At 46.5% G+C, this 17,175-nt stretch overlaps 1 protein-coding gene across 1 annotated transcript in view; it reads left to right on the top strand.

The window, feature by feature from the left end:
* Window positions 1–17,175, top strand: part of LOC126542457 (uncharacterized) — a 174,101-nt gene that overhangs the window by 144,832 nt on the left and 12,094 nt on the right. Inside the window, exons 6-7 of the mRNA XM_072286120.1 lie at window positions 4,926–4,990; window positions 6,350–6,476. Coding sequence (XP_072142221.1) covers window positions 4,926–4,990; window positions 6,350–6,456 — 172 coding nt within the window. The 3' untranslated portion in view covers window positions 6,457–6,476. The remainder of the gene's footprint in view (window positions 1–4,925; window positions 4,991–6,349; window positions 6,477–17,175) is intronic.

Raw genomic sequence — 17,175 nt, 5'->3', positions numbered from 1 at the left:
CGCCTTGAGTGTGCTCGAACATCAAGTGAGCATCCCGCCTCGCTCCAGCATTTTTATTTCGGTCAGCACCGAAACACCCACTGACGTAGAAGGCGTCATCGAAGGCGACCAACGTCTACTGCTAGACCGTGAAATTTGCGTCGCAAGAGGGATCGCTCGACTGCACGGAGGACACACGAAAGTGTTGCTGACAAACTTCAGCCAGGAGTTCAAGCACATCAACAAGGGCACGACGATCGCATACATCGAGGAAATTCTGGAAAACAGCAATGCGTTTGTCCTCTCGGATTCTGCCGCATCTACCCCGACGACCGTAGTCCCCGAGCCAGACTTCGACATAAATCCAAGTCTCCCCACGATTAAGCAACAACAGCTCAGAAGTCTACTTCGACGATACAAAGAGTGCTTTTCGACGTCATCAAGGATTCGACAAACCCCAGTCGCAAAGCATCGCATAATAACCGAAGAGGGCGCTCGACCTCTCCGCCGGAGCCCATACCGAGTTTCGACGCGAGAACGTGAAGCTATAAGGCACCAAGTCGACGAAATGCTGCGCGACGACATCATCCAGCCGTCCAAAAGCCCGTGGGCATCTCCTGTAGTCTTGGTGAAAAAAAAGGACGGAACCCTGCGTTTCTGCGTCGATTATCGTCGTCTGAACAAGATCACCAAGAAGGACGTATACCCCCTCCCACGGATAGACGACGCACTGGATCGGCTCTGCAACGCTAAATACTTCTCGTCAATGGACCTCAAGTCTGGCTATTGGCAAATAGAAGTCGATGAAAGAGATCGCGAAAAGACGGCCTTCGTCACCCCAGACGGCCTCTACGAGTTCAAGGTTATGCCATTCGGACTGTGCTCCGCTCCTGCAACGTTCCAGCGCGTGATGGACACAGTTTTAGCAGGATTGAAGTGGCAGACCTGTCTCGTTTACTTGGATGACGTCGTCGTCTTCGCCGGAAATTTCGACGATCACCTGAGGCGGCTTGCGACAGTACTAGAGGCCATCAAGTCATCAGGGCTCACTCTGAAGCCGGAAAAGTGTCGATTCGCTTACGATGAGCTTTTGTTCCTAGGCCACGTCATCAGCAAATCAGGAGTACGCCCCGACCCACAGAAGACAGCTGCCATCGCAAAGTTCCCGCAGCCAACCGACAAGAAGGCAGTGCGCAGATTCCTTGGCATGTGTGCCTACTATAGGCGCTTTGTCAAGGACTTTTCACGCATCGCGGAGCCGCTAACACATCTAACCAAATGTGATGTCGAGTTCAAGTGGGAAACGCCGCAGGCCAAGGCATTTCAAGAACTCAAACGACGCATGCAGTCGCCGCCGGTACTTGCACACTTCGACGAGGACGCCGATACCGAAATCCACACTGACGCCAGTAGCCTAGGCCTCGGTGCCGTCCTAGTCCAGAGGAAAGAAGGACTTGAACGGGTGATATCGTATGCTAGCCGGTCGCTGTCAAAAGCGGAAAGCAATTATTCTACGACTGAAAAGGAATGCCTCGCCATCATTTGGGCTACAGCTAAATTCCGCCCTTACCTCTATGGCAGGCCATTCAAAGTCGTCAGCGACCACCACGCGTTGTGTTGGCTAGCTAACTTAAAGGACCCTTCAGGACGGCTGGCGCGGTGGAGCCTCAGACTACAAGAATACGACATCACTGTAACATACAAGTCCGGAAGAAAACACTCAGATGCCGATTGCCTATCACGCGCCCCCATTGACCCACCGCCGCAAGATGACGAGGATGACGACGCCTTCCTTGGCATAATAAGCGCGGAAGACTTCGCCGAACAACAACGAGGGGACCCGGAGCTAAAAGGCCTAGTCGAGTATTTGGAAGGGCACACCGATGTTGTCCCTAGGGCATTTAAGCGTGGATTATCTTCGTTCACGCTTCAAAACAACCTACTCGTGAAGAAGAACTTCTCACCAGTCCGCGCCAGCTACCTTCTTGTTGTACCGTCAGCGCTGCGTCCAGAGATACTGCACGCCCTACACGACGATCCAACCGCTGGGCACCTCGGATTCTCCCGGACGCTGTCGAGAATACAGGAAAGGTATTACTGGCCGCGTCTGACCGCCGACGTCGCCCGTTACGTCAAGACATGCCGAGACTGTCAACGACGCAAGACACCACCGACAAGCCCAGCAGGATTACTACAGCCGATCGAACCTCCTCGCCGACCATTCCAGCAGATTGGGATGGATTTGTTGGGGCCGTTGCCGATGTCAACATCCGGGAATAAGTGGATCGTCGTGGCGACGGACTATCTCACCCGCTTTGCTGAAACTAAAGCTCTACCAAAAGGCAGCGCAGCCGAAGTGGCGAAATTTTTCGTCGAGAACATCCTGCTGCGACATGGTGCTCCAGAAGTCCTCATCACCGACAGGGGAACGGCTTTTACAGCAGAGCTCACCCAGGCCATTCTGCAGTACAGCCAGACAAGCCACAGGAGGACAACTGCCTACCATCCGCAGACGAATGGTCTCACGGAGCGCCTCAACAAGACCCTCGCCGACATGCTAGCAATGTACGTCGACGTCGAGCACAAGACGTGGGACGTGGTCCTGCCGTATGTAACCTTCGCTTACAACACGGCGGTGCAAGAAACAACACAGATCACGCCGTTTAAGCTGGTTTACGGCAGGAACCCGACGACGACGCTCGACGCCATGCTGCCCCACGTCACTGACGAAGAGAATGTTGACGTCGCTAGCTATCTCCAGCGCGCCGAAGAAGCCCGACAGCTCGCCCGCCTGCGGATCAAAAACCAACAGAGGACCGACAGCCGACACTACAACCTCCGACGACGCTTTGTCGAGTACCAGCCCGGTGACCGTGTTTGGGTTTGGACCCATATACGCCGACGAGGACTGAGCGAGAAGCTCTTGCGTCGCTATTTCGGACCATACAAGATCATCCGACGTATTGGCGCACTGGACTATGAGGTCGTGCCAGACGGCATTTCGCTGTCACAGCGGCGCCGCTCACGACCTGAAATTGTCCACGTTGTGCGACTCAAGCCGTACCACCAGCGTTGACGAACTTTGGGACTTCGCGTAACTGACCTTTGGACTTGATTTCTTTTCGTTGTTTTGTTACTTATGTTTAGTAAGTGTCCTTTTGTGTTTCGCTCTCTTATATTTGTAGCATCGGGACGATGCTTTTTAAGAGGGGGGTATTGACACGTGTACTTATATTTATCAGGCGACCACGTTTCGCCGCCTAACAAATCTTATCGCACAGCGCGGGACGCGCTTGCATGTATCTGAAGTTTCTGGAAAGTTATCGATGCTTCTATCCGCAGTCTGTTGTCGCCGAACCTTGTGTTATCTGATTTATTCGCCTGACGCGAATGCTGTAGAACTTTGTGGAAGGCACGCGAGTCCCAACGATTAGTCTGGAACATTCGACGATTCTGTATAAAAGCCGACGCGCTTGACCCGCTGATCAGATTTCCGACGATCGCCGACTGTGTTCGCCGCTTTCGTTGTGCTATAAGTGTAGCCTGTTTTGTGGGCACAAGTTCGCCCAATAAAAGTTAGTTTTCTCGTTCACAGTATTGCTACTGTGTTCTTCTACGTCACCACCACGTGACAATATGTTTCAGTTGTTGGTAGTTCTAGAAGCCAGGGAGTGTAGTTTAAATCCGGATGCCCGAATAGAAGTGGAAAATCACTTCCTATGTCGATTTTAACTTTTATTCTTCATCCTTAGCAACCATAATTTTATATGCTTCTCGTTGATACCGGCACCACCAGGTCCTTAAATGTAAGCTTGACTTGTGGAGCTGGAATAAAATTTGATATTTTTGTTACTTCCGTTCTTCGAAAGAATTTGCCACCGGAACTTATTTATTCTATCGCTATTGTGCATGTCTTTATCATTTGAGCTTCATAATCAAATTGTTTTAGATGAGTTATTGATACCGTTATCCTATCAATTCACAGCGCTTCTTGTAATCTTTGACAGCGTATGAGTGAGTCAATTGTTATGACAGTGTACACTACCGGGAGCTGCAAAACGAAGAGATGTACATTGTTCGTTGAGTTTGGCGCATCGCAGCGAAATAAAATGAAGAGAAAGCAGAATAATTCCACTCAGGTAACAGGTTACCGCCACTAAGTGTTAAGCTATGTCTGCTTAATGTCTTTCCAGGACACATACCTAGCAATAAATACCTTACGAGCACTTTTATAGTTTTACCCATGCACATACGCGCAAACTTTGATGCTAATAATTATTCTAGATCTAATGGCTTGGTATGATGATGATGTTAAAATTAGAATATTCAAGATTTTTTGTGATTTTGTTTCACAGCAGATTTAGTGTACAGCTTCCATCATACTTAACCCGCACACGCCTTAAGAGCCTTTTCTCTTGCGGACGATGCTGAAGATTTCTGTTTGGGGAGCCTTAAAACCGCTGGCTTAATCCTTCTGTCTTTCAAGGTCTTTTGTGTTTGGTCATTCTGACTGTGCTTGTTAGGAATATAATTTTGATCCATTCATAGCGAAATATCCTCTCGCGCGAAATGTTTTGCACAACCATAGCAAACAAAAAGTCTGCGACATGGTTCCTTTTTTAGAGCTGTTCTTTTGTCCCTGTGAATGCGCTACCTTTCTGTTAATGGCCAGAATATGTTTATACCTCCTTGCTTTTGTATAATTTCCTGTGCCTCATTTTTCGTTGCTAATCAGATTATGAATGATACTAGGCATCCTTATTGCGTTCTGTGAATATTGTATCCACTATGTCTTTCCCAAAATGAATCTGGCCTTCTTCTATCACCCCAACCGGGATTGGCAGTACGTAAATATATAGAAACTAACTAAACCGCTGGAGATGTGCCTCGATTGTTCGTGTTAAATCTGGCGGCCGTTGTACGGTGCATCGCTTTCTCTTGCGCAGGGATGCAGAGACCGTCCGGTCAGTGCTTGCCGAGATGCAGGAGTTCATGCCTCACGAAAGCAACTGTAAGTTCACGCAGCTGTACGACTTGCCATTTAGGTTCGTGAGAACATTGAAGCAGTTATTTCTTCTCTGACTACACCAGTCAGAAGGTACACCGAGGAACACTCGGGGGCAGGACAACTTGAATTGATCACATTGGAGATATTGGCTAGTTCAAATATTGTTGAAGTACACAGTGAAAACGAAAATATACGCAATGGGCTGAACACAGCGCGTTATTCTGGACGTTTTGTGTCTGTCGCGCGCACGATTTTGGCTGCTATTATTGGCGCAGAGGGTGGCCATATCTGCTTTATTTGTCTGAAACGAATTAATTGGGCAGTACGGCGGAGTACGACACTCGCTAGTGCTTCACCTATGAACACACATGCTCTCTCAGTGCCTACACCTTCTGCTCGTTTCTTTTTTCTTATTTCCAAGTTAAGAAAATGTTTGTGCTCTTCTGTTTGCTAATATGTTCCTCTCAGTCGTTTTTACTGCAATTTGAAATTGTAGAAAGCCTAGTACATGCTTCTCTCACTTATTAAAAAGGATTACGCTTAGCTATAGTAGAAATGTTTGGGAGTTCATCACAATTGCCATAGATTGGTCCATTCTTACTAAAGTAACTGTTAAATGCCAAAATTTGCTCGCTAGGAATCCTGTCTGACTATTACACGAAACTCAGCACATCGAACGGGAACAGTACCATTCCGTTGCTTGCTTCTAAAAAAAATGGTTATGCTCTCAAATTCTCCGAACAAAGCTCGGCAAAATCCAGGAACGAAAGGATGAAGAACGAAGCATCAAGCTTATAACTACGCCACTTCACCTTGAAAACAGATATGTCAAGTTACTAAATTGATCTGTTCCAAGTGCGATTGCAAATTCTAGAAGTTGGTATAAATATATATTGTATGGGATGTTACAAAATGTTCTTTCTCCTGAACATCACTCTTGCAACGTTCGCGTAAATGAAGTAACAATTTCACGTCAAGCGGTAAGCTAACACATCGCTTTGCTTCACTGTATGCGTTATATTAAGTTGTTTATGCATATGACAGCAATAGTTACTCTTTTGTGAAGTTATAGTGCAATAAGTACGATGGTCCATTTGTTCCCCAGTCAGAAAATATTTGTAAAAAGTGGAGCGCTTATCTCCGAATCCGATCCAAGTACTTTCTTAAACTGAACCCTTTCCATAAATACACTGAAAATTGTGCGTGATAGTTTAGTGATACGATAATAAAAATATTCATTCGCCTTACTGTTATCTGATGAGACCCGGTTAGAGCTAGAGCTCCTCATTAACGCTGTTACCGCACTTGCAATGTGCTTCGGCCGGCGGTATGATGCAACAACGTGTATCGCATATTTTGCAGGCAAGAACCTGATCGAGGAAGGGCTGTTCAAGTGGCGCCGGAAGGGAGGCCTCTACGGGCAGCTGGGACACCACCTCTGCTGTCTGTGCCGCTCGCACATCAGCTAGCCCCGCTGACATTGCGCGAGGCACGCAACGCTTTTTTTTTTGTCTTCGTAGTTTTGAAAAAAAGAAAACCTAGGCATTCCGGAAAACGTTCGTCAGCAAAACTTGAGCTTACTGGCCGTTTCGAGCCGAGCCAAAAGCAAACGTGTCTAGTGGCGAAACCGATAAAGTGAAGGCGCGACATTTTTTTAAACAGGATCTATAACCTCATTTTCCATTTCTTTCAGTGCTATTCAGCCAGTTTTCAAATCAATCAATCAATCAATCAATCAATCAATCAATCAATCAATCAATCAATCAATCAATCAATCAATCAATCAATCAATCAATCAATCAATCAATCAATCAATCAATCAATCAATCAATCAATTCTCGAGAGATGCTGGCCTCCTCGCATATATAGACAAGAGTGCTCTAGGATTCGAAGGATCGTGCGATTTTCATTCAGTTTGCCCATGGTTTCAGGCATGGTCGAAATAGTGGAGCACAAGCGGCTGTCGCAATGTGGAACGTCGAATGAAACTGCAACAACAGTGCAAACGCGATAGCTTTACTGTATGGTCGATTGGTGCGCGCGTTCTTACGCCACAAACCTATACTTTCGCTAAAACACGATGCCGTAAAGGTGATGGGAGGGACGGTGACGTCGGTTTAATTTTGATCACGTGGGTTCTGGATTTAACTCGCAACTGAGTCTCGGCGCACGCACACTGTTAGATTCCACCTCCAAGCGAAACGCGCCAGCCGCAACTAATAAGAAAATCAGCCAACTGTCGGTGCCATGGCCGCGCAGCCTTTGCGGAGAGTGAAAACGTAGAAACGACCACTGGCGAAATGGTGGCTAAGGGACGTGTAACGGCCGCTCTTACGTTCTTCCTTGACAAGAACTTTGCGGCTCACAACATCTGGCTCGAAAATCTCGCGAATATCTACAAGGTCGGAAAAAAAAAAAAGAGGAAGCACTAGTTCCTAAACTCCCGAGTACATCAACTATTCTAATTTTCTGACGAGAAGATGCGAGCGCAAGCTTGCTGGCGCGCCCACAGGTACAAGCAATACCCGTGCGCGCGGGCATCACACTAATATACGCACGCTAGGGCTTGCAATATAAAGCCTTCGCTGTGCGCTTCGTAACACCAAGACCTTCTTCGATATTCAAATGGTCAGCTGCTCGTCAAATGTAAGCTTTCAACTTCGTGCTGTTCAATTATAGTTCATTCCCATCACGCACTGCGCGAGGCCCACTGGTTCAGAAAAGAAGCTCCACATCCGCCGCCTTAAGAAGATAGCGAGGGCGTTGCGCTGCCTTAATGAAGGCCGCTTGAGCGCGAGCTTTGACTCCCAAAGAAGTGGGGGAGGGGGGGGGGGGGGTACGCGCAACCGACGTTTCCCGAGAAGTCGCAGCTGGACTTGATTGCCGAAGAGAAAATGAACCGCAGTGCCGGAGGGGAGGGCGCGACAAGAAGGGAGCAGCTGCGAGACTGCAGAGGGGAATTCGCTGAGCGCTTGTGCGAAAAGTGAACGGCGCACGGCGGCGAGCCGAAAGAAACGAGGCGGCAGTTTCCACTAAACGACAGTAATCATTCGCAAACTTGAGCGAGGATCGCCATGCGCTAAGCCGATCTCTTCTATGCGTTCTCGGCTCATCGAGCCGATTCCACGGCCATAATTTTTGCCGAATCGAGAGACAGAAAAGAAAGAAAGAAAGAGCATACAGTGGAGATGTTGTGGAGTGAAAGGAATAAGAAAAAAAGATTCGTTGACGATGCAAAACAGAATGCTTGCGAGACACCCCCTTCCCCTTCTAAAAAAAAAAACGAAAAAAAAAGTTCTATGTGTGGCACTTTAATCCGGTCTCAAGCAGAGCGCGGCAAGATTTAATCCGCAGTGACGCATCTGCGCAGTCATCGTTTAACGCCCGGACACGTTTCCCCGAACTTTGCGCGAAAAAGTGATATTCTCCAGGTACATCGCCCATCACGAACCGTCTATGGAATCTAGAGTGCATAAAGTTTGCTTGTTTATTAATATTATTACTATTTTCTTGCGAGCTATTCACTGTCCTCGAGAACAGTCGTGCCCATCACTGCGTGTTTCACATAATCTGTAAGCTGAGTTTTATGACTGTAAAATTCTCTGACGTTTCTTTTTTTTTTGATTAGGCGTGCATCCGAGTCGAGAAGTGCAGTAAGATCTTTCTTTTGTCATTGTAGTTGACGAGGCGATAGGCTATACTGTATATATCGCATAACAGACAAGAAAGAGTGAAATTTGAGGGAGTGAATTGTAGAAAAGAAGCCTCGAACGAGAGTGACGAAAATTCAAGCAAGGCTAATCCAGACCGATGACTGCTCGGTTTAATGTCTGGCCTGGTACATATCCATAGGGTTGCCTTGTTAGAATTATTTTATTTTTCCTATAATTTCTTGCTTGCGTCAGGAGATGTTGTGCAATGAAAATAAAAACGAGGTAACTTTATCCCAAGTTCTGCCGTCCTGTAGTGAATGAAAAAATTGAGAGAACAGGTTTTAACAATTTCGTGGGCTTTGCCTCCCCCACCAAATTTTCTGTTGCGCTGCTTTTGATTCTTCTTGAGTGCTCGCCCCATCCATCAAGTTCACTATACCATGAGCACTCGAGGGCACAATAAAAGCGTCAAACGTGCTGTCTCTTCAAAGTGTAAATGAAGAAAAGAAAGAAAGAAATCATGGAACTGGAACAAACTAAAAAGATAGAATTGAAAAACGAAGGAAAGCAAGGAACAAAATAAAAAGATCAAGTAATTTGTTCTAGCCCGAAAAATTTTCGGTCGCTCTCATCGTGAAAAGTTAAGCTAAATCTTGTCTGCGGCTTTTAATTTAATAGAAACAAGGTCTCCATTGATAATCGAGCCGTTTATGATTTCGTTACTCGATTATTGCAATGCGAGCATCTTGAATTTGGCAAACTTGATGCCCCGAGATAGCGTGCGAGTCTTTACTGACCTGTTGCCCGGTCCCAAGCTCACGCATGATGCGACGCCTGTGGTTGAAACTATGTTACTGAATATTTATTTTTCCTAAGCGATAGTTTGTGAAGAAGAAGAGGCTAACCACCAGCTCCGTCAGCTAGCCCTGGTCAGAAGAGGAACAAGAAAGTGAAATAGACAGCGTCCGCCATGGACTGTGTTCTAACAGTAACTCCTATAAATAATCTAAACACACTCGTGTTTCGTCGTTGGCCGCGATCATTTTTACTTCAAGCCGCGAGCAAGTTAGCGTTAGAACGCAGTCCATGGCGGAGGCTCTTTTCACTTTCTTCCTCCTCTTCTGACCGGGCCCAGTTGCATCGCGTGCTGGCAGTTAACGTCTTCTTCTTCTTCACGAACTGTCACCGAGGGAGGAGCAATATTCGATAGATGTTTCACATCCGCCGCCGTGGTTGTGAGTGGCGCTAGCTAACCCTCTCAGGGCTAGAACTGCAACACATGCACAAATGCACAAGAAAGCGGACGGGAGAATGGCCGCTGCGAAATTGTCAAAGTACGTGATGTACGTACACACGTTATGCGGAAGACGTGGGTTCGACAAGTTGTCTTCATTGTCCTTATTAATTTAGGATTTGCGTATTATTTATAAATTTCATTTAAATGCAACACTTAATTTGCCTCGCTTCATAACCTTTTCATAAAAACATTCAAAAAAGGAAAAAGAACGAACGTTATGGTATATGTTTTTACTGACGTTTCTGCTGGAGGACCAGCCTTCCTCCGAGTGAATGAAAGTGTAGTCGGGTCCAAGGAGATTTTACGAAAAATGAAACCTCCTTGGTCGCGTCACAGTTACATATTTAGACACCAGGCACTTGTCACTTTGTCCCACACGAACATGCGCATGATGAAACCCTAGTCACACAACATGCAAAACGAGTACATGGTGAAAAAATGCGGAAACAGCCAGGCAGTTCTAGAAAACACAGCAGATAGGAAACGTCACTACATGTAGTCACATAATCATGCGGTGCTAAAGAAGCACAAGTTGCACAAGAGTAAAGAAATGAAGGCTAGCGCTGTATTACACATTGCAGCAGAAATCAGGATTTCAAAACGCACACACGGACAGATTTAACAACGCACACGTGGACAAAAACCGGTATAATATGCAGTATAAAAACCAAAGCTTTCTATCATCGCAACATTGCAATAGTCACGCCCTAGCATCAGTCAACATGCGACCCGTGCAGTTTATGCCATGGCCACAGCTGCCAGCCGCCGGGCACGAATGTAAACTATCCCAACATAGAAACACCTCGTACAAAAGGCCACCGTGAGCACGTGCACAAGTAAGAAGATATACATAAACTGGTCAATCTGAGTTAGCGATGCAGATTAGTTTTTCAATTTTTTCTTTAATACCACAAGAAAGAGCGTTGAATTTGTGTACTAGGTAAGATTCGCGGACTAAACGGCCTTGGTGGAAAGGAAAACCAGATTACAGTACGGTCACTCAAGTACATTACAGTATGGCCACAATTAGTGCATGACCGGGGTAGTTGGAGAAGTATGGGAGAGGCCTTTGCCTTGTAGTGGGCGTAACCAGAATGATGATGATGATGATGATGATGGTGATGATGATGATGATGATGACTCTAGTACCATCGCAAGAGCGTCCAGTCGTACATAAGTGTTTTGACAGCGGAAGGTGTGGGAAATACTTTGCGTGAGAACGATGATTCATAAATCGGATTCCAAACGGCGTTTCTGTTTGACAACCATGTTGTAGGTGGCACGTATCACACCCAAGCAGATAGATGGCGTTAAACGTGTCACAGCTGAAGCTGCCTTTGATGCGGAGCGCGAATTTTGAAGCCGAGTTTTTCGCTGGTATTGTAGTTAGCATATGTGGACATATTTTACAGCGTGACTTGCTGCATGGACTACAACCTGCTGATACGTGGGCGCCGATTTTAGAAGTAGTTATCAAATCGCGAATGTTTTTTCAGCCTTGCTACACTACTCGCGGTGCCTCTGGAAAAATTGTTCGAAGTTTTTCACTTTGGCATATAATATTTTGACGCAGTTTGAGAATGGCGGAAACATTCCAAATTGACGCTGATTGCGTCAAAATAAGGTTAGTTGCCGGAGTGGTCGCCGCCGGCTTTCACTTTACGCATTTTATTGCGTCATCAGTAATCTTCTTAGGGTATACTGGTGGTCCACGAGTGTATGCTTTAGCTCTCCGCAGTTAGCATCGAAGTCTTTTTGTTCAGAGCATATACGGCTTAAACAGTGTGCCTGGCTATAGGGAATTGTAGTTTTACAATGACGAATGTGGCTACTTTGGAAATGGAGATATTGGCGCCTGTCCGTTGGCTTTTTGTAAAGTTTGGTTGTCAGATTATTTCCGGTTATTGGCACTGTTACATCGAGGAAGTCAATCTCTGAAGTTGAGTGGTTATGTGAAAACTCCATGCTCGGGTGAACGCCATTGAAGGCAGCAATAAAGCTGCCTTCAATTGCAGTGTCGATTCACCACGGGGCCTCACCAGAAACCCGTGGTCGATGAAACACCTATATTAAAAAGGTTTTAAGGTGCAGTTTTCAAGAAATTAAGTTTCCACTACGCTCATCAAAATATTTGCATAACTCGACTCAATCCGTGTTCCCATAGAAGTACCACTGACCTGTACGTCATGGCTGCCATTAAATTCAAAATTATTTAATTCCAGTATTAGTTTTGATAGGGTGCTTAGTGTGAGAGCGGTAATGGGCTAGTCAACTGCAGCTTGTTCATAGGCAAGGGACAAAGCGCAGACAAAGCTCACGGTGGTCTTTTGTACGAGGTTTTTTTTTGTGTTGGGATAGTTTAGATTTGCCCCCGGCGGGCTGGCAAATACGGCTATGGCATAAGCTGCACGGGTCGCACGTCGACTGATGCTACGGGCGTGACTATTGCAATTTTGAGACTGTAGAAAGTTTTGGTTTGTATCATGGATAATATAAGAGTTTTTGTCCACGTGTGCGATGTTAAATCTGTCCGTGTGTGCGTTTTGAAATCCTGTTTGCTGCTGCAGTGCGTAATACAGCGCTAGCCTTCATTTTCTTTTTACTCGTGTGCAGCTTGTGCTCCTATCTGCTGTGTTTTCTAGAACTGGCGGGCTATTTTTACATTTCTTTCACCATGTGCTCGCTTTGCATTTTGTTTGACTAGGGATTGATTATGCGCATGTTCGTGTGGGACAAAGTGATAAGTGTCTGGTGTTTAAATATATAACTGTGACGCGACTACACTTGCACTAACTCCGGCGAAGGCCGGTCCTCCGGCCGAAACGTCAGTAACGACATACGCCATAACGTTCCTCTTTTCTCTTTTTTGAATGTTATACCTACGGGTCTTGCGGAATATATATATATATATATATATATATATATATATATATATATATATATATATATATATATATATATATACATGGTTGTAACTGACAACAGTCTATCCCCTCAGATTTACTTATTTGGGTCGCTCATTTTCAAAACGCTGGTATTTTCCTACATTCAGCGCTGCTTCGTAACCTGGCAGTCGGCAATCGATCGCTATCTGTGGGCGTTCTATTCTGGGACCTGGGTAAAGCACTTTAAGTCCATCTGTAGAGCCATCCGAGCATTACCTGCACTCTTTCGCCGCACGGGGCTTTAACTCACGTCTATATATATATATATATATATATATAGTGCTACGGAACAATATGTGCGATCACGAAAAGGCGAGCAGTGCGAAGACGACGACGACGATGAGCAGCTAGCGCGGGCTGTTGCCTCTTGGCCAAGACATGACATGACAAGAACTTTATTTGAGTCCTGAGGGACTGAGATCTTGGGGAGCTAAAACCGAAGGCTCCCGAAGATCAAGTCGGTGGCGCCACCCACGATGGGACCGGGAGATGAAGTTCCGCCGCAATGTCGTGGGCCCTCTGGACAGCCTGGAGTTGCATGTGGAGATTGCTGCTCTTGAGCGATTCCTGCCATTGTTCTTTCGTGATGGGTGGAGAGGCGTTAAGGGCTGGGCACAGCCAGAGCATGTGTTCAAAAGAGCATGAGTCATGACCACATTTGGGGCACGACTGTGAGTGGGCAGGATCTATCCTGTTAAGAGACCGAGGAGAGGGATACGAACGGGTTTGCAGAAGTCTGAGTGTGCTAGCCTGAGGTTTGTTCAATTTAGGGTGAGGGGGTGGAAATGTCCTCCTGCCCAGTCGATAATGGGAAACAATTTCATGGAAAGTACATAATGGATCTTTGTGGATGTTGACCTCCCTCTTGGCCAAGCGCAGCGTATTTTCCTGTAAATATACTTGTACATAGCTTTTCGTCTGCGTCTTCCTACGTCTGCGTCTTCCTATATATATATATATATATATATATATATAGCAACTGCGGGTGGTCTGCTCCGCACCACCGTCAGTTACACTTCCCGTCTCGAAAAGGTAGGACGTCAGTCGATTGAACTCCCGAAGAACACTATACCATGAGGGGACCTCGGTTTAAATCATGGATGCGAAACCCAAAAGAGCTTCGACGTAATGCTATCGCATCCGCATCTTTCGCCTCCTCCTCTAAATCGCCACTGAATTCTTTTACTGTTCTGTTCTGTTATACATGGGTTTCTATGGAGAAATTGAGGTAATGAATACCTCGGCTACTCCGTTTTTCTATGTTCTACAGCAGGCACGTACCCAGGATTTTTTTTCGGAGGGGGCCCACCACCTCCACCATCATCACCATCATCATCATCATCAGCCTGTTCTTTGTCCACTGCAGGACGAAGGCCTCTCCCTGCGATCTCCAATTACCCCTGTCCTGCGCCAACCGATTCCACCTAGCGCCCGCGAATTTCCTAATTTCATCGCTCCACCTAGTGTTTTGTCGTCCTCGATTGCGTTTCCCTTCTCTTGGTACCCATTCTGTAACCCTAATGGTCCAACGGTTATCTAACCGGCGCATTACATGACCTGCCCAGCTACATTTTTTCCTCTTGATGTCAATTAGAATATCGTCTATACCCGTTCGCTCTCTGATCCAAACCGCTCTCTTTCTCTCTCAACGTTATGTCTAGCAATCTTCGTTCGATCGCTCTTTGCGCGGTCCTTAACTTGCTCTGAAGTCTCTGCCCCATATGTCAGCACTGGCAAAATGCACTGATTGCACACCTTACTTTTCAATAATAATGGTAAGCTTCCAGTCAGGAGCTGGCAATGTCTGCCGTATGCGATCCAACCTATTTCTATTCTTCTGTGAATTTCCTTCTCATGATCAGGGTTCCCTGTGATTAATTGACCTAGGTAAACGTACTCCTTCCCAGTCTCTAGTGGCCGACTGGCGATCCTGATCTCTTGTTCCTTTGCCCGGCTATTTATCATTATCTTCATCTTCTGCATATTAATATTCAACCCCACTCTTACACTCTCTTTGTTAAGGTCGCCAATCATTTGTTGTAACTCGTCTGCATTGTTGTTGAATAGAACAATGCCATCGGCAAACCGAAGGTTGCTGAGATATTTGCCGTCGATCTTCACTCCTAAGCCTTCCCAGTTTAATAGCTTGAATTCTAAGCACTGTTAAGAATGGCCATACGGGGTGGCAACGTGCCAGCTTTCAGCCCGCTGCACGTGTTTCAAGCCCACCAGTTCGGAGAACTGCGAAGAGCCGACAGCCACGAGGCGCGTGATCAACTCCGAAAATTGGTACTTGGCCGCACCACCCGGGACAAAGCAGTTCTACGAGGCCCTCTGACGTCGGCACTGAAAGCTGGGCAGTACCGAGAACTGCGGATGACCGGCAGCCACGTGGCGCGCGGTCAGCTCAGGCATGTGGCACTCCGCCGCGCCACACCAGACGGAGCAGTTCTACGAAGCCCTCGGTCGTCGACTCCGGAGCCTTTGTGTGTATGGTTTCGCACCTGTGTGTTTGCGTGTGTTTGGGCGATAAACGATAGTGCGGGGCGGCGACAAGTTTACAATGCTTGGACGAACCTTCCCGACCATTCCTACTCCGACATACCCCATCCTCCAAGTCGGCACACCTCATCCTCCAAGCCGGCACACCTCACCCTCCATTCCTCCTCCGTCCTCGTCCGAACTATGACGTCGAACTATGACGTCAAGCGGAGAGCTTATAAGCAGCGTTTGCCGGCTGCTAGGGTGTGCTCGTGTCGTGATCGTTGTCGGGAGCTGAGTGCTCTGTCGTACTAGAAATGAACTAGTGAGCTGTGTGCTCGTAAACTGTTTGCTGTATGTTAGTTTTGCGGGCTCCATATGGGAGTCGCGCTAGTCTGCCAATGTATCCTGCTTAAACTGTGAATATGTAAATAAATCCTGTTAACCGAGTTCCTGTCTACGACTTTCATCTCCTTCAAATGGTGGCAGCGGCGAGATAGTCCGACGACTCCTACATCTGGTCGACAGCGGTAGGACCGTCCGACGAATTTTACAGCACGCAGTGAATAGCTTTGGAGAAATTGTGTCTCCCTGTCTGACCCCTTTCTCTATAGGTATCTCCCTGCTTTTCTTGTGCAGAATTAAGGTAGCTGTAGAGCCTCTGTAGATATTCTTACGCGAAGGACGAGTCAGTAAGACGAGAAACTATTTACAGATTATATTTACAACAACGGTTGCAGCGCTCACCGGTTAGATTCCCAGCGCGAGCCCAGTTCGTTCTTCCTCCTCTTTTCTGGAGTGATGGCGCCTACGCGCCTCGTTCAAACAAACAAATACCACACGCATGTAGCAATATTTTCCAAGCTTTTTACGTAAGCGTTCTGTACTCCTTGATTACGTAGTGCCTCTACGATTGCTGGTATCTCTACTGAATCAAATGCCTTTTCGTAATCTATATAAGCCACATAGAGAGACTTATTGTACTCGGCAGATTTCGCGATAACCTGATTGATGACTTGGATGTGATCCATTGTAAAGTATCTCTTCCTGAAGCCAGCCCGTTCCCTTGGTTGACAAAATCCAGTGTTGCCCTTATTCTATTGGAGATTATTTTGGTAAATATTTTATATAATACTGGGAGCAAGCTAATGGTCCCATAATTTTTCAATTCTTTAACGTCTCCTTTTTTGTAGAATAATAGAATGTCTGCATTCTTCCAGTGTTCTGGTACCCTTGCAGTGGATAGACACTTCGTATAAAGAGCCACCAGTTTTCCAAGCATTATGTCTCCTCCATCGTTTATTAAATCGACTGTTATTCCACCTTCTCCTCCCGCTCTTCATCGTTTCATGTCTTGCACGGCCCTTCTGACTTCATCGCTAGTTATAGGAGAGTTTCTGTATCCTGTTCATTACTGCGTCTAAGTGAGGTGTCGTGACTCCTCTGGGTACTGTATACAGGTCAGCTTAGAATTTTTCCGCTGCTTTTACTATATCTTCGAGATTGCTGATGATATTATCCTTCTTATCTTTTAGTGCATACATCATGGTTTGTCCTATGCCAGGTTTCTTTTTTACTGATTTCAGGCTGCGTTCATTTTTTACGGCTTCTTCAGTCTTTCGCATGTTATAGTTTCGAATATCAGTTATTTTCGCCTTGTTGATCAGTTTTGACAGTTCCGCGAATTGCGTAACGCAGTGCGGCCGCCAGTCCCATACAACCGCGTAGAGCGCAGGACTCTGCGATTCTAGACGTACTGCGCTCACCGCGAAAGGTTAGAAAAACGCCCACATAAGCACAGCAGAGAAGCGG

This window comes from Dermacentor andersoni, chromosome 2, assembly GCF_023375885.2.
Source record: "Dermacentor andersoni chromosome 2, qqDerAnde1_hic_scaffold, whole genome shotgun sequence".
In the NCBI taxonomy this organism is placed as follows: Eukaryota; Metazoa; Arthropoda; class Arachnida; order Ixodida; family Ixodidae; genus Dermacentor; species Dermacentor andersoni.
The sequence above is the reverse complement of the archived record's forward strand: the minus strand, read 5'-3'. Positions and strand labels throughout refer to the sequence as shown.